This window comes from Ovis canadensis, chromosome 10 (genome assembly GCF_042477335.2).
Source record: "Ovis canadensis isolate MfBH-ARS-UI-01 breed Bighorn chromosome 10, ARS-UI_OviCan_v2, whole genome shotgun sequence".
Taxonomy (NCBI): Eukaryota; Metazoa; Chordata; class Mammalia; order Artiodactyla; family Bovidae; genus Ovis; species Ovis canadensis.
The window spans coordinates 25,460,251-25,478,495 of NC_091254.1; the positions used below are offsets into that span (position 1 = coordinate 25,460,251).

At 47.6% G+C, this 18,245-nt stretch overlaps 1 protein-coding gene across 2 annotated transcripts in view; it reads left to right on the forward strand.

Annotated features, from left to right (window-relative positions):
• CNMD (chondromodulin) overlaps window positions 1-18,245 on the forward strand; it is an 89,217-nt gene that overhangs the window by 43,425 nt on the left and 27,547 nt on the right. The window contains exons 5-6 of one of the 2 annotated variants that reach the window (XM_069602168.1): window positions 12,390-13,081; window positions 13,514-13,654. In XM_069602168.1, coding sequence (XP_069458269.1) covers window positions 12,692-13,081; window positions 13,514-13,654 — 531 coding nt within the window. In that variant the 5' untranslated portion in view covers window positions 12,390-12,691. Of the gene's footprint in view, window positions 1-12,389; window positions 13,082-13,513; window positions 13,655-18,245 lie in introns of those variants that run through there. The other variant, XM_069602169.1, reaches the window with a different exon arrangement.

Genomic DNA, 18,245 nt, shown 5'->3' on the forward strand with positions numbered 1-18,245 from the left:
TCACAGTGAATGGGCCCAGGTGGTAATTGCTCTGTTGTGAAGAGTGTCTAGAAGCTTCTGAGTTTCCTGTCTCCATTGCCCTGAGCAATTATGTTCAACACAGAGATGACAGACTTATTCCCTATTCAACCATCATCAATAAACATTTACCAATGACCTACCATGTTCGACACACAACACTGAACACTGGAAGGGTCCAGAGATGTACAAGACAGTCCCCAGCAACACGAGGTCGTACAACTTAGATGCCAGTTGCTCCCTGCTCCTTGTGATCCATGATCATAGGTCCTGGACTTTTTAGGCTAGTTTTAATACTTCATTTTCTATATCGTTATCCCCATAAATCACTGAAGCAGTCCAGTAGTCAGCATCCAAACTACATCTCTCAGACTACCTTGGTATCTCAGACTACCTTGCCTATAGCAAGGTAAAAAATTCTATAAAACCACGAGTTCTGGCTTTTAGCTAAATCTGATGTTCACTGAACACACAAGTAGCTCCTGCCGTAAGGTCGGTGACCATTCATAATTCTACAAAGGCAATTAGCGAGGAGCATGAACCTTTCCAGCAAGATTTTCTAAGGTATGACTGGCCCTTGCACGGCTTCTCCCTTCATTAATTAATTAACTATGCACCTATCCAATGAACGACAGTGAGTAAGACACAGTCCTGACCCCTGAGAAGCTGACATGACTGTCTGGTGGGGGAAACAGACAAATAACGAGACAGAGAGGCAATGGGGAAAATGGCCAGAATCTTGGATGTGCTTTGAGGGACGCTGGACTTGACTCTGGGCACTGAGACCCACTGTGGGTCTTGAGCAGAGGTGGGAGGAGATGTGAGTTGCACTTTAGAAAAGCTGATGTAGCTACGGGGCAAAGAGCTTGAAGGGGGCAAGGCTGGAGGGAGGCAGGCAGACACACAGGACGTTCCTACTCTATCCCAGGGCTTACTGCCACATAAAGCTCCACTGAGGGAGATTTCAGTTCTTGAGAGTGGAAAGGTGAGGCTGAGCCAACGAGCCAAGAAATAGCCGCCTAGAGAGGCGGAGCGACAGACTGCAGCTCCGGTTACCTATACACGATGCTCGGCATGTCTTCTGGACACGCTGGTATTCAGATGAGGAGAAGGAGGTGGCTTAGGGGTGAGTAGTTAAAAATCATTTGAAAATTAACCTATCTACATGGACCAAGGAAAATTCAAGAGACTCAAAATTGACTAAAGGGAAGGTCACCCTGCTTTGCCGATCCCAAAAGGCAGATAATAAACCCACCCCTCGTATTTAGCATTGGAATGCAACTTTTTTTTTTTTTCCTGGAGCGTATCTGCCATCAATGCATTTTTTTTTTCGTCAATATAAAAATATTCCCCACACTAACTCCAGACTGGCTGGACAGCAGGAAGCGAGAGAGGAAAAGCAGACAGAGCTCATGAGCCAGTCCACGAGCACAGGGAAGCAGGGACTGGAACGCTGTGCCGAGAGTTGACTGCCCGTGACAACTGTGACCCTCTCAGCCCCCTCAGTGGACCTCAGTGTTGTCACTAGAAAGTTCTAGAGAGGTGCCAGCTGCCTGAATGGAGTGATTGTGTTTTAGTGACACCATGGAATTCCTTTTTTCCCAGTTTTGTTGAGAAATAATTTTCACACATCAGTGTATGAGTTTAAGGCAAACAACATGGTGGTTTGGCTTAAATATACTGTGGAGTGACTGTCACAATAGGTTCAGCCAACATCCATCTTCTTGTATGGATGCAATAAAAAGAAAAGGAAAATCATTTCTCCTTGTGTTGAGAATTCTTAGGCTATACTCTGCATTTGTCTTTATTTGTTGTTTAGTCTCTCAGTCATGTCTGTTTTGCAACCCCATGGACTATATAGCCCACCAGTCTCCTCTGTCTCCAGGATTTCCCAGGTGAGAATACTAAAGTGGGTTTCCCTTCCCTACCCCAGGGGAATCTCCCAACCCAGGGATCTAACCCATGTTTCCTGCAAGTCTCCTGCATTGCAGGCATATTCTTTACTGCTGAACTACCAAGGAAGCCTCTGTTAATATTGGGTTGACCAAAAAGTTCATTCAGGTTTTCCATGGGGTCACAAAGAGCTGGACACAACTTAGCGATTGAACAAGAACAACCACCACCATCATCTCTTGCTTGGACCACAAAAGAGCCTCCCAAAATATCTACCTCTTTTATTCTTGCTCCCTCTCCAATTTAGACATTCTAGTCCACAGAGGTCAAAATGATGTTTCTATTATCTTTTATTTTTTTATATCTATGACTCTCTATATGGAAAAACATAGACTTACAGAAGGTCACCAAGCCAGGCTTCAAGAATACATGAACCATGAACTTCCAGATGTGCAAGCTGGTTTTAGAAAAGGCAGAGGAACCAGAGATCCAATTGCTAACATCTGCTAGATCATCAAAAAAGCAAGAGAGTCTTAGAAAAGCATCTATTTCTGCTTTGTTGACTATGCCAAAGCCTTTGACTGTGTGGATCACAACAAACTGCGGAAAATTCTTCAAGAGATGGGAATACCAGACCACCTGATCTGCCTCTTGAGAAATCTGTATGCAGGTCAGGTAGCAACACCTAGAACTGGACAGGGAACAACAGACTGGTTCCAAATCAGGAAAGGAGTACATCAAGGCTGTATACTGTCACCCTGCTTATTTAACTTATATGCAGAGTACATCATGTGAAACGCTGGCCTGGAAGAAGCACAAGCTGGAATCAAGATTGCTGGGAGAAATATCAATAACCTCAAATATGCAGATGACATCACCCTTATGGCAGAAAGTGAAGAGGAACTAAAAAGCCTCTTGATGAAAATGGAAAAGAAGAGTGGAAAAGTTGGCTTAAAGCTCAACATTCAGAAAACGAAGATCATGGCATCCGGTCCCATCAGTTCATGGCAAATAGATGGGGAGATGGTGACAGACTTTATTTTGGGGGGCTCCAAAATCACTGCAGATGGTGATTGCAGCCATGAAATTAAAAGACACTCCTTGGAAGGAAAGTTATGACCAACCTAGACAGCATATTAAAAAGCAGACATTACTTTGCCAGTGGTCATGTATGGATGTGAGAGTTGGACTGTGAGGAAAGCTGAGCACTGAACTGTGGTGTTGGAGAGACTTTTGAGAGTCCCTTGGACTGCAAGGAGATCCAATCAGTCCATCCTAAAGGAGATCAGTCCTGAGTGTTCATTTGAAGGACTGATGTTGAAGTTGAAACTCCAATATTTTGGCCACATGATGCAAAGAACTGACTCATTGGAAAAGACCCTGATGCTGGGAAAGATTGAAGGCAGGAGGAGAAGGGGACGACAGAGGATGAAATGGTTGGATGGAATCAGTGACTCAATGGACATGAATTTGAGTAAACTCCGGGAGTTGCTGATGGACAGCGAGGCCTGGTGTGCTGCAGTCCATGGGGTCACAAACAGTTGGTGAACTGAGCTGGTCACAAAGAGTTGGTCGCAACTGAGTGAGTGAATGGAACTGAACTGATAGAAGGTCACAAATTGAGAAGTTTTTAGACTTTCCTTTCATCGTAAAGATGAGAAAAAAGAGCACCAAAGAAATGAAAAACCTTATTGGAGGTCACACCACAAATATATGGCAAGTCTAGGAAAGAAGAGAGGCTTTTGAATTTCAGGTGGAGCCCTGTTCCATAGTCAGGTAAAGTATTTCCCTATATATAGCCCAAGGCCTAGACTACCGGGAAAAGGTGTCTGAAAACATACAAAATGATACTAACAGAAAGTATTCAGGTAAAAAATGTATCATCCGTTTGTGTGGGTTGTAATAAAAACGATGCTTTTAAAATGCAAACCTGATTATGCCATTCTGCTGTTTCAAACCCCTTGGGACCTCCTAATACCAAGGGGAAAAAATCCAAACCTTAACACGGTCTTGTCTGAGATGACTGCCTCTCTGCAGCCTCGCCTCCTACCACTCTTCCTCTCATTCTCCAAAGTCCAGCCTCTCTTCTTTCAAATGCCAAACTGTTCAGCACCGCCAGGCCTGCTAACCGTCTCTCCACGCTTCCCACACCCCGCCCCTGCCCCAAACTCAGAACGGCTGCTCTTCCTTCAGTCCTCACCCAAAGCACGCCTTCCCCAAGGACTGCCCCACCCGAGGCAGAGCAGAGGTTACCTATCTCGGGGTACCTATACTTTTTCCTTTCATTGTTTTATTTTTATTGGAGTATAGAGTTATTTTCTATATCTATTTCTATATTTATCTATCCATATTCGGTCGGTTCGGTTCAGTCGCTCAGTCGTGTCCGACTCTTTGCGACCCCATGAATCGCAGCACGCCAGGCCTCCCTGTCCATCACCAACTCCCACAGTTCACTCAGACTCACGTCCATCGAGTCCGTGATGCCATCCAGCCATCTCATCTTCGGTCGTCCCCTTCTCCTGCTCCCAATCCCTTCCAGCATCAGAGTCTTTTCCAATGAGTCAACTCTTTGCATAAGGTGGCCAAAGTACTGGAGTTTCAGCTTCAGCATCATTCCTTCCAAAGAAATCCCAGGGTTGATCTCCTTCAGAATGGACTGGTTGGATCTCCCTGCAGTCCAAGGGACTCTCAAGAGTCTTCTCCAACACCACAGTTCAAAAGCATCAATTCTTCAGCGCTCAGCCTTCTTCACAGTCCAACTCTCACATCCATACATGACCACAGGAAAAACCATAGTCTTGACTAGATGGACCTTAGTCGGCAAAGTAATATCTCTGCTTTTGAATATACTGTCTAGGTTGCTCATAACTTTTCTTCCAAGGAGTAAGTGTCTTTTAATTCCATGGCTGCAATCACCACCTGCAGTGATTTTGGAGCCCCCCAAAATAAAGTCTGACACTGTTTCCACTGTTTCCCCATCTATTTCCCATGGAGTGAAGGGACCGGATGCCATGATCTTCGTTTTCTGAATGTTGAGCTTTAAGCCAACTTTTTCGTTCTCCTCTTTCACTTTCATCAAGAGGCTCTTTAGCTCCTCTTCACTTTCTGCCATAAGGGTAGTGTCATCTGCCTGTCTGAGGTTATTGAGATTTCTCCCAGTGATCTTGATTCCAGCTTGTGTTTCTTCCAGTTCAGCATTTCTCTTGATGTACTCTGCATATAAGTTAAATAAGCAGGGTGACAATATACAGCCTTGATGTACTCCTTTTCCTATTTGGAACCAGTCTGTTGTTCCATGTCCAGTTCTAACTGTTGCTTCCTGACCTGCATACAGATTTCTCAAGAGGCAGGTTACGTGGTCTGGTATTCCCATCTCTTGAAGAATTTTCCACAGTTTATTGTGATCCACACAGTCAAAGGCTTTGGCATAGTCAATAAAGCAGAAATAGGTGTTTTTCTGGAACTCTCTTGCTTTTTCCATGATCCAGCGGATGTTGGCAATTTGATCTCTGGTTCCTCTGCTTTTTCTAAAACAAGCTTGAACATCAGGGAGTTCACGGTTCACGTATTGCTGAAGCCTGGCTTGGAGAATTTTGAGCATTACTTTACTAGCGTGTGAGATGAGTGCAATTGTGCGGTAGTTTGAGCATTCTTTGGCATTGCCTTTCTTTGGAATTGGAATGAAAACTGACCTTTCCCAGTCCCGTGGCCACTGCTGAGTTTTCCAAATTTGCTGGCATATTGAGTGCAGCACTTTCACAGCATCATCTTTCAGGATTTGAAATAGCTCCACTGGAATTCCATCACCTCCACTAGCTTTGTTCATAGTGATGCATTCTAAGGCCCACTTGACTTCACTTTCCAAGATGTCTGGCTCTAGATTAGTGATCACATCATCATGATTATCTGGGTCGTGAAGATCTCTTTTGTACAGTTCTTCTGTGTATTCTTGCCACCTCTTCTTAATATCTTCCGCTTCTGTTAGGTCCATACCATTTCTGTCCTTTATCAAGCCCATCTTTGCATGAAATGTTCCCTTGGTATCTCTAATTTTCTTGAAGAGATCTCTAGTCTTTCCCATTCTGTTGTTTTCCTCTATTTCTTTGCATAACAATCATGAATTCAGACTGATGTCTCTAATTACAATTCATTACTACGTGGTTTATTTTAGCCTTCCCTTTTTTTTATTTGTCTATAGACTTACTCTATATAGTCAAAATGCTGGGGGTTTTTTTTCTTCTTTTTTTTCTTTTTCCTCTTCTCATTGGGTGAGTTCCTTTATACTATCTTCCAGCTCACTTTTGTAATTCTGTATGAATTTTAAGGGCTTCCCAAGTAGCTCAGTGACAAAGAATAAGCCTGCCAAGCAGGCCTGGGTCAAGAAGATCCCCTGGAGAAGGAAATGGCCACCCACTCCAGTCCTCTTGCCTGGGAAATCCTAAGGACAAAGAAGCCTGGCGGGCTATAGTCCCTAGGGTTGCTAAAGAGCCAGACACGGCTTAGCAACTAAACAACAGCAATGAATTTTCAGATTGTTTTATATCTGTGAAACATTTTATAGATATTAAATTGGAATTTTTATAGGGATTGCATTAAACCTGTAGGAATACAGTTGATTTAAAATGTTGTGTTACTTCCTGCTGTACAGCAAAGCATATCAGTTATATATATATATACACACTTTTTTAGATTCTTGCCCATACAGGTCCTTGCAGAGTATTGAGAAGAGTTCCCCGTGCTATATAGTAAGTCCTTATTAGTTATCAATTATATATATAGTAGTGTGTATATGTCAATTCCAGTGTCCCAGGTTAACCCCTCACCTTTCCCCCCAGTAACCATAAGTTGGTTTTCTACATCTGCGACTGTATTTCTGTTTTGTAAATAAGTTCATTTGCATCCTTCTTTAGATTCTGTATGTAAGTGATATCACGTGATATCTTGTCTTTCTCTGACTTACTTCACCCAGTATGACAATCTCCGAGTCCACCCCTGCTGCTGCAAATGACATGGTTTCATTCTTTTTTGTGGCTGAGTGATGTTCCCTTGTATGTAGGCACCACACCTTTATCCATTCCTCTGTCACTGGGTATTTAGGTTACTTCCCTGTCCCGGCTCTTGTGAATGGTGCGGCAGTGAATCCTCGTTACCGTTGATCAGGAATGTGGGGACACCATTATTTTGTGACTGCTTGCCTTAAGATTGTCTTTTCCACTCCACCATAAGCAGGGTGGCGTCTCCTTTGCTCAGTGTCAAGTCCCCAGACCTGGCAGAGTGCCTGGCACGAGGGCAGAGTTGGGGCCTGAAGCCCAGGAATGAGCCCAGGGATTAGAGGCAGGAGGCGGGTGGGCAGAGGGGAGTGCGCCTGTGAAATGGGGACCCCTACACCCCCCTTCACCCCAGACCTGCTGCTAGGCTGCTGTTTCTACTGTCTCTTCATCGCTCTGGACCGTCATCGTATAAATGTGTAACCTAACAACTGTTGGAAACATGCCACTTTCGGAGAATGTGCTCAGAGAATGCAAGCGGTCTCCCTGCCCACCCTTCCCCCTGTCTTTTGAGCTCCGAGCAGCTACGTTCGGGGCCGCCCCTGGAACAGGCATCATCTGTTGTGTGAAGGAGGCAGGGTCCTGCAACCCACCCCACTTCCCACCCTCTCCTCAACGTCACTCTCCTCAGACCAGGAGTCCCCTGAGCATCCACATGGTCGCTTACTCCCCCAACCCTCTCTCCTTCTCAGGGCTGACCTTCTTGCTTATGTTTGGGTCCATCCCGTCCTTTCCCATCCCCCTTCAGCTTTCAAGTGTCTCTCCACCTGGGAAGGCTGGGGAGGATGTCCTTGGCCCTCCAGCTCCCTTGGTCTAGCCCCCTTACTTTCTTCTCCTTAAATCCAAAGTTCTTAAAAGAATTGTCTCCGTTTGCAGCAGTCTCTTCCTGCCTATTCACTGTTATTTGTTATTTTATTCACTCATTTTTTGGACAAATTTAGATTTTATTTTTAATTTATTATTTTTAATTAATTTATTTTAATTGGAGGCTAATTACTTTACAATATTGTAGTGGTTTTGCCATACATGAATCCTCCACGGGTGTACACGTGTTCCCCATCCTGAACCCCCCTCCCACCTCCCTCCCCGCCCCATCCCTCTGGGTCATCCCAGTGCACCAGCCCCTAGCACCCTGTCTCATGCATCGAACCTGGATTGGTGATCTGTTTCACACAAGATAATGTACATGTTTCGATGCTATTCTCTCAGATCATCCCACCCTCTTCCTATCCCACAGAGTCCAAAAGTCTGTTCTCTATATCTGTGTCTCTTTTGCTGTCTCACATATAGGGTCATCATTACCATCTTTCTAAACTCCATATATATGCATTAGTATACTGTATTGGTGTTTTTCTTTCTGACTTACTTCACTCTGTATAATAGACTCCAGTTTCATCCACCTCATTAGAACGGATTCAAATGTAATCTTTTTAATGGCTGAGTAATACTCCATTGTGTATATGTACCACAGCTTTCTTATCCATTCATCTGCTGATGGACATCTAGGTTGTTTCCATGTCCTGGCTATTATAAACAGTGCTGCCATGAACATTGGGGTACACGTGTCTCTTTCTATTCTGGTTTCCTCAGTGTGTATGCCCAGCAGTGGGATTGCTGGGTCATATGGCAGTTCTATTTCTAGTTTTTTAAGGAATCTCCACACTGTTCTCCATAGTGGCTGTACTGGTTTGCATTCCCACCAACAGTGTAAGAGGGTTCCCTTGTCTCCGCACCCTTTCCAGCATTTATTGTTTGCAGACTTTTGGATCGCAGCCGTTCTGACTGGCGTATGCACCCATCTTTTGAACTGTCAGTCCGTGCTCACAGCACAGAACCCACAGCGCTCCAAAAGGCACGGAGTGGAGCGTCTTTCTCCCGTGGGTGTCCCCGCGCCCCTGTCTCTCCCCAGAGGCAGCCCCCGCCGTCGGCCTCTGTGAGTCTTTGCAGAGGGCGTGCGCACTCTCACGCTCTTTTTATTCATCTGTTTGGCGCACTGGGGTTCGTTGCTGCGCGCGGGCTTTCTCTGCTTGCACTGAGCGGGGGCTTCGCTCTAGCTGTGGTGCTCAAGAGTCTCACTGCGGGGGCTTCTCTGGTTGTGGAGTGTGAGCTGTAGAGGGCAGGCTTCCAGAGTCGCGGCACACCAGCGCAGTTGCCCTGCAGCGTGCGGAATCTTCTCACAGCAGGGATCCAACCCATGGCCCCTGCATTGGCGGTGAATTCTTAAGCACTGGACCACCATGCAAGCCCTGCATACGTATGTTCTTGTTTGTTTATTTATTCATTGGCCATACCATGCGGCTTGTGGGGTTTCAGTTTACCAACTAGGGATTGAACCAGGGCCCTTGGCAGTGAAAGTGCAGAGTCCTAGCCACTGAGTCAGCTCAGTTACCCCATGGACTACAGCACACCAGGCCTCCCTGTCCATCAGCAACTCCCGGAGTTTACTCAAACTCATGTCCATCGAGTCTATGATGCCATCCAACCATCTCATCCTCTGTCGTTCCCTTCTCCTCCTGCCTTCAATCCTTCCCAGCATCAGTTTTTCCAGTGAGTCAGTTCTTCGCATCAGGTGGCCAAAGTATTGGAGCTTCAGCTTCAGCATCAGTCCTTCCAAGGAACATTCAGGACTCATTTCCTTCAGGATGGACTGGTTGGATCTCCTTGCAGTCCAAGGGACTCTCAAGAGTCTTCTCCAACACCACAGTTCAAAAGCATCAATTCTTCAGCACTCATCCAACTCTCACATCCACACATGACTACTAGAGAAACCATAATTGGACTGGACAGACCTTTGTCAGCAAAGTAATGTCTCTGCTTTTCAATATACCACTGAACCACCAGAGAATTCCCCTGTTTGTATTTTTTATACAAATTTGGCCACTTTGGCCACCGGATGCAAAGAACCGACTCCTCGGAAAAAACCATGACACTGGAAAAGATTGAGGGCAGAAGGAGAAGGGGACAACAGAGGATAGATGGTTGGATGGCATCACCGACTCAATGGACATGAGTCTGAGTAAGCTGCGGGAGTTGCTGATGGACAGGGAAGCCTGGCGTGCTGCAGTCCATGGGGTCACAGAGAGTGGGACACGACCGAGCGACTGAACAACAAATACAAATGGAGGCATTTAGATACATTTTCTACCCTTTGCCTTTTTCACTTAAAATATCTTAGGTGTGTGTTCTTACATCAGTATATTCAAAGCTGCTTCATCCTTTCAAATTGTTGCCAAGATCCCTTTGTGAGGATGTGCCAGGAATTCTCTGCTGCGGACACTGAAACCGTTTCTAGGCCTTTGTTCTAACAGACACGCTGCAAGGAGCAGCCTTGCATAGAGAGGATTTTTCCAGCCTGTGAGCCCATCTGTAGGATAAATCCACAGAAATGAAATTACACTTTGCATTTTGGAATCAAGTTTTCTCCATAAAATTTGCACCAGTTCAGCCACGCACAGCAACGTAGGCCTCATTTCCCCTCATGCTCTCCCATAGACTGTTCTAACAAGGGTGTTTATTTTCACCAGCCAGATAGGTGCAAAGGAATACTTTAAATGTGCATTTCTTTTTATAAGTGCTGTCAAGCATTTTTCTTATGTTGAAGAGTCATTTGAATTTTCCCTTCTGTGGAATCTCTGTTCCCATCCTTTGCCCAGTTTTTCCATCGGTGGTATTTTAATGATTCCTCGGAACTCTCCTGGTCTGCGGTATGAGCTGCAAATACTTTTAGTCACAATGATGCTTTGGAGCATGTGTTCTGTGCCCAATAAATGGAGCAAACCAAACTGCTGTCTTATTGGCTCCGGCGCCCCCCTCACTGAGGAGTCCCAAGGCCTTTCTGTGTATTCTCTCCTTCTCCCATGATGTCAGCATCTGATAGTGCGGATCCATCCTTCCTGAACTCGCCTTTTCTTCCTGCATCACTACTTCATCTTGGGTCTCCTCCCACTTCTCTGGCTGGGACTTCTCTTATTCCTTCCGAAACGCCCATTACAAGCGCCCTGGGGAGAGGAGGTCTTGAACTCAGCATCAGTGCCTCCGAGGGCTGAGCCTCTGCAGGCTGTAAGGAGGTTTTCCAGCGCCTTCCACCTCTTGGAAGATGCAGCCAGTGGCATCTTGTCTGAATCCAAGGCAGGCTCAGGATGGTCCCCGGGCTCTTCTTTACCAGCCCCCCATGATGCTTTCAAACTGGTGTTGGAGAAGACTCTTGAGAGTCCCTTGGACAGCAAGAAGATCAAACCAGTCCATCATAAAGGAAATCGGTCCTGAATTTTCACTGGAAGAACTGATGCTGAAGCTGAAGCATCTAGTACTTTGGCCACCTGATGCGAAGAGCCAACTGATTTGAAAAGACCCTGATGCTGGGAAAGATTGAAGGCAGGAGGAGAAGGGGACGACAGAGGATGAGACGGTTGGATGGCATCACTGACTCGATGGACAAACTCGATGAGCAAACTCCAGCCACGGTGAAGAAAAGGGAAGCCTGGTGGGCTAGAGTCCACGGGGTTGCAAAGAGTTGGGCACAACTGAGTGACTGAATATCAAGTTCAACAAGTCTGAAATTAGTCTTATATCGGCTCTCTCACAACTGCTCCTCCCAACGGCCTCCTCTCCCCTGGGCTCCCACCACTCTCCCCGTCCTCCTAGGCCTGAAGCTTCAACCTCCCCAGCCCAGCAGCAGAGACACGCAGTCATTTCCACCCCTCAGCCCTGCCCGGCCCCGCTGTCAGCACACCCATCTCCAGGTGCCCCTCTCATCAGCGGGAGCCCACACTTCCTCCTGCCGCAGCCCTGCCCAGCCCCCTCCCTCTGCTCAGGAGACCCGGGCCCTCTCCTGCAGCACCCCCTTACTCCTCAGGCGGGGACTCTGCACACAGCTAGAACCTGACACCAGTTCATGAAGCCTGGATTCACATGAGGTTACATGTAGCCCTGGTGGGCTTCCCAGAGGCATCTAGTGGTAAAGAACCCACCTGCCAATGCTAGAGACCTAAGAGGTGTGGATTGCATCCCTAAGTTGGGAAGACCCCCGGGAGGAGGAAATGGCCACCCACTTCAGTGTGCTTGCCTGGGGAATCCCATGGGCAGAGGAGCCTGGCAGGCTACAGTCCATGGGGCCGCAAAGAGCCGGACACTTCGGAAGGGACTTAGCATGCACACACGTAGAGTCCTAGTACTGGCAGAAGGCATTTCCAAAAGCAAAAAAATGTCTCCTGTTCTGCTGTTAAAATACATATTAATACTATATATCTCTCTATATAGTATAAAATGTATACTATATATATAGTATACTATGTGTGTGTGTATATATATAGATACTTGGCTATTTCTTTAGACATAACAGTGTTTTTGGTGTGTTTGTTGCCATTGTTGTTTTTATCTCTTTGTTTAACTTATTTAGTTAATCAGCCAGAACCTATTACTCTTTCTCAGCTTGGCTTCCAGTTTCCCTGCTGAGCCTCCTGCTAAGGCTCCCAGAGAAACCTGGGACGAGAGCCCATCGCTAAGACCTGGGTCCCGGGTCCACCCAGCAGGACCCGCCGGGCGTCAACCCCGCAGACTTTGGCCGGCGTCCCCCATCCACCCCACGACCCCGCCGTCTGTGTCCTGTTCCGCCGGCGCCCCCAGCACACACACAAGTTCACTGCGGGAAACGGGCCTCCAGCCAGGCGCCCAGCAGAGCCTCAGACACCCTGAGTGCTCCCGGACGGTGGAAAGAGTCCCGGGAATCCGGCATGTCGTGGGGTCGCGGGGCTCAGCACCCGTGGATTCCTCCCTCTCCCCCACCCTGCCACACTCAGACTCACGAGGGGCTTGGGGGAGGGCGTGCGCTGCGGAAAGCTGGGCGCGTCCACTGCTGCTCCGGGGCGGGCGAGGGGAGGCAGGGCAGAGGTGAGGCGCCAGGAGGGGTGGGGAGCTCTGGGCCGGCCCAGGCGGAGGGCACGGTGTGCGCGCGCGTGCCCCGCGTTGAAATGCCCGGCACGTCGGGGCCGCAGGCCAGAGCCCAGGGCGCCAGCCGAGCCTCCCGGTGTCCTGCTCCGGCGGCCGCGGTCATGACGGAGAACTCGGACAAAGTGCCCATCGCCCTGGTGGGGCCCGACGACGTCGAGTTTTGCAGCCCCCCGGTGAGTACCGCTCGGGGGCCCCCAGGCCTGCGGGGGCCCGGACTCCGCCGCCCCGGGTCTACGATTTGCACCGAGCTTGGGAGGTGGGAGCCAATTCGGGCGCCCAGATGTGGGCTTGGGGTGGCGCCCCACGCGGGTGCGGGTGCAGAGGCCGGGGCATCCCCAGATGCGCGCGAAGAGGACGGTGGGCAGGGAGCGAGAAGGGGGCGTCGAGGGGGGAAGACATGGCAGACCCGCGGGGCGGCGACCTTGAACCGCGAAGAGTCTGCTCAGCGCCCATCCAGGCCTGAGGACCAGGGACCCGCGGCGAGGGGAGCGCGGAGAAACGGGGCGCCCGGAGGAGCCCGGGGCGCTGTTCCCCATTCCCACCCGCGCCCCGATGCCGCGGTCGCTGCGCGCAGCCTTGACGCGTCCTCTCCCGGCCGCCCGCAGGCGTACGCCGCCGTGACCGTGAAGCCCTCCAGCCCCGCGCGGCTGCTCAAGGTCGGAGCCGTGGTCCTCATTTCGGGGGCGGTGCTGCTGCTCCTGGGGGCCATCGGGGCCTTCTACTTCTGGAAGGGGAGCGACAATCACGTAAGTCCGGAGGCGCACGGGGCGGCCGGGGCCCCTGGATCACTCGCGTGTCCCCCCGCGCGGGGGCCTCAGCAGATGCTGTCCCCTCGGGGGCCTCCCGGGCACCTCGGTCCCTTCTTCCATCCAACTCCACGACGTGGCTTCCCACTGACAGGCAACTTTGCAGAAAAGCCAGTCTGGGCTTCAAAAGCTGTGTAGCCGGGGGATACAGTGGAGGGTTTCAGGGAAGTCCTTCGCAGGGAAGGCGCATCGCAGCCTGGCGCCTCCACTAAGCAGCTGAGGGACCACCTAAGGCACGGCCCTTCTGGCCTCGCCTTACTCACCCTTAGGAAGAAATGAAACTATGGCCTCTGCCAGCTGAGAAAAGCTGTGAATTGAAGAATCTGGGACAAAGGTAGCGGAGGAACATTCAGACCTAATAAGGGGATGAACCTGACCTCCCACTAGCGTCCTCTTTTTCTCTCTCGCTCCCTCCTTTTCTCTCCTCTCTCTCTCTTTTCTCTCTCCTCTCACTCCTCATGCTTTAATTTGCCCTACTCTCTCGCTGTAAGGGGAAAAAAATCTAACTTCCTTAAAGATAGCCAATATCTTTAAAAATCATTTCTGGCCTGGTCACACGTGACTTAATGGTCAATGTTTTACTAACTCCCGCCCTACTTTCTATGAACGCCACTCTTTATGTTAAAGCTCGCTTGGCTCTCAAGGAATATAAAAAGTGCTTCTGACCCGAATGGGCAAGATTCCAGGGTGTTCATTAAATACTCGGAATTTTGTTCACTTATCTAAAGGAGGAGGAGCATTTTATCTTGATGACCATTGCCAGGCCTGGTGTAAGCTGATTTCAACTAATGGAAAAGAATTCCCTCTCCAGGGTGCACACAAAGGGCTGTTTCTTAATCACTCCCCTCAGAGAAGCCGTGACTGCTGTTTTCCCCTTTCTCTCCCACCATGAAATTCAAAGCATGAGCGAATTCCAGTACTTAGAGAAAATGGTGCTGAAAGCAATTCAACCATTTTACACACCACATCTTCTGCAGCCACTGCATAATTTGTATTTTTAACTCAAATGCCTAATGTAGATAAGCATGCCATTTAGCAGAGTCTGTTTTAGAGACTATATCAAATTTACAAGCATCAATTTGTACGATCAGAATTGCACAGTGTTTTATGTGTATTTGAAAAGTGCCTTAATGTATTTGTGTATTTTAAATATAGAAGCCGGGCCAGATGCTCATATTTGAAAGCAGCATATCTGAACATTTCTGTATCTCCATCTCCATTAATAGCAGGGTTTAGACTGTCACCCCTTGGGAAATGTAAATGCTATCTTTTAGATGACAAAACTTCCATGGTATGAGTCCTTTGGGGACAAAAATAGCTTTGCTTTTTTTTTTTTTTTTTGGTAAAGATTTGGGTCATGATATATATTTAAATGGGTACCGTTTGGCATTTAATTATTCAAGGCAAACAGGGTTAACTGACAAGCTTCTAGAAAGAGAGATTGAAAGATCATCCAAAATGAGTAGGGCCTCCTTTTATCATAACTTTTACTTCACTGCAAGATGGTGGGTTGTCTGGTTCGAGAGAGTGGTATTAAATTCTAAAAATACAGAGGAAGAGTGAATCACGTTTTATTGCCAACAATACAAGTTACTGCTGTCTCTTCTGCAGGTAGGAGAATGAAGAAAATGGTGGTAGGGTTTTTGTGTGTGTGTGTTGTGTTTTTTTTCAACTCCCAAAATATTCCATGCTGATCCATATTACTTAAGTCTGAAAAACAAATCACAAAATACTAAGTAGAGTAAATTTGGTACCATCTACGCATAGCATATGCACAGGTCTGCTGAATTCAAATCTAAATGGCCCGAACGAAACATAATCAGAGAAGGTCAGTCTCTGTCCAACAGACAGAGATATCCACAGCCAGTGCAGCACCCACTCTTTGGAGATTACCCATGCCTCTGTCCCTCTGTATTGGTTTATAGAGGAGAAGCAGCAGTAATTCACCTCCTGTGCCTTTCATGTGGATAAATCCCCTTAGGACAGGTTTACTGGAAATCAGCTAGAGGACTCTGAAGCACTGAAGTGTTAATAATGAGGGGACAAGTGACTGGGCTCAAATATTGAGGTCATGTTTCATCCACATTATTGTCAATGGAACAAGGCATTGAAATATGGGAAATTCCCACCAATATGAGATAACTGACAACCCAAGAGCCTGGGATGAGGGGATGAGATCATTGCTTGGGGCCTTTATTCTCAGCCTGATTTTTTGAGACGTTGGTCCCAAACATGATGTAATTATCTTATGAACCCAGGCTGTATTAGAAACTCATTAGCAAATCTCCTTGGCTGTAAAAGGCACCATATTGAGCAGAATTTTGGCACATAATAAACTTTCTTTGTGCTTGAATAGAAATAGCCTTAGGTGCTAACAGCTCCATCAGTTTAGAGCAGATATTGTGATTACTGCTTCACCAACCCAGCCTTCTCCTGAGCTTGGGGCTCAGTACTCTTTACCAGTCTCCAACCCCAGGCACTTCAGGAAGACACAAACCCCCTCTGCTGCTCTGGGGCAAGCAGGGGCTGCAGCTCCATTAAAAGGATGCAATACCCAGGCCTGGTTAGGTAGGGTGTTTTGTTGAGGGGGAAGGTGGAGAAGGGTGATGATGGAAGAAAGTCAAGTTAGACGCACAAGCCACTGTTCCAGTGTTACGATCTTGTCTCCTTAAGATTTTCTAAGAATTTGGAAATAGTTCATTTCTTAAATCCAGGATCACTTTAGTAGTAAAAAGTTTATGTGCAAGGCTTAAAAAAAAAAAAAAAAAAGAGCCTCTTATCTCCTGAGTAAAGGACGGACACTTGTGGCAGCAGAAACTCACACACGCATTGTCCGCCTCGCACGCCTTAACAGCCAAAATTAACTCAGATGAACAGTGGCTGCTCAGAGAGCGCAGGGGCCAAACAGAGCCCGCTTTCTGAGCCTCACCTGCAGGGAGCCCTGGCTCAGCCAAAGAAAACAGGTTTCCCCAAACAGGCTGATGGTGAGCACCACCAGGGTGCAAAGTGAAAAGAGATTGGTGGGCTCCGCTCCCACGCCCCTAAACCAGAACCCCTGGAAGTGGCTGTCATGATCAGCTGAGCTGGGGAGACAGTGTCCTGCAGGAAGTGAAGTTCATCAGAAGGAGGGGAGGACCTGTGCTCAGAGGTGGTGAATGCCGGGATTTTCTACCCGGGTAGAAAAATGCCTACAAGGGTACCAGCTACCGTTTCTACATCTCTGCTGATAAAACAACGCTTTGTGGGTCTTGCAATAATGAGTTTTCTATAAGTAATGATCCAATAACGACAGATACTTTCCCCAGGGTTTGTCCATGGGGGCAGTCAGCTATTTCTCATAACTGACTTGAATTGAATTTTTCAAGTCCGAAAAATCTGACTTGAATTGAATTTGAGCTCTTTGCAGTTCTGACCTAGGGACCTGACACTAAGTAGCTAATGGCCCTCATCAGTTCCCACTTCTTCTACTTTGAAGAGTGTATATCTTATACAACACATAAGAGATACATTATGTACCATATATGGGCCTCCTTGGAGGCTCAGATGGTAAAGAATCTGCCTGCAATGCAGGACACCTGGGTTCAGTCCCTAGGTGGGGAAGATCCTCTTGAGAAGGACATGGCAACCCACTCCAGTACTCTTGCCTGGAGAATCCCATGGACAGAGGAGCCTGGCGGGCTACAGTTCATGCGGTTGAGAGAGTCAGACACAACTTAGCCACTAAACCAGATATCATACATAAGACATAGTGTGTTAGTCACTGAGTCATGTCCAGCTCTTTATGGCCCCATAGACTGTAGCCCACCAGGCTCCTCTGTCCATGGGATTCTCCAGGCAAGAGTACCGGAGTGGGTTGCCATGTCCTTCTCCAGAAGACATAAATATATACATATATATGCTTCTAAGTCAGAAAATGGAAGAAAAGAGAAGAGCAGCTCACCTCCTACCCCACAGCACAGAGAAGGTTCTTGCAGAGCAGCAGTACGCTGGTCAGGAGCAGCGTGTAAATCACTTTTTTAAATCAGGGTCCTAACCAGATGTCTAAACTAAGAGAGCCCCGTTGAGGACCTCCCTGGCGGTCCAGTGGCTAAGACACCATGGTCCCAAAACAGGAGGCCCAAGTTTGATCCTGGTCAGGGAACTAGATCCCACACGCCTCAATGAACATTGAGGATCCTGAGTGTCACAACTTATTTGGCACAACCAAAGAAATAAATAAATATTTTTTTAAGAGAGAGTAAGAGAGCCCTTTGGATCCTGTAATTCAGTGGTCCACTGTAAAAAGGGTTTTTCGAATGGCAGGATTTTAAACAAGATGTTACTCAGAAAGGCAACATGTGAAACAGATCAGAAGCAAAGCTGCTCTGGTCAAATTGCAGATGAACCACTGGTGGGAGGGACTCAGATAAAGGAACCTCACAGTCTGTGAACCTGCTCTGGGCTACCTCTGTGACACCCTGGAGCTCTGATGACATAAATGAAAATCCCCTTTGAGGTTCCCACTTCATTATTCGGCATTCAAGGCAACTCC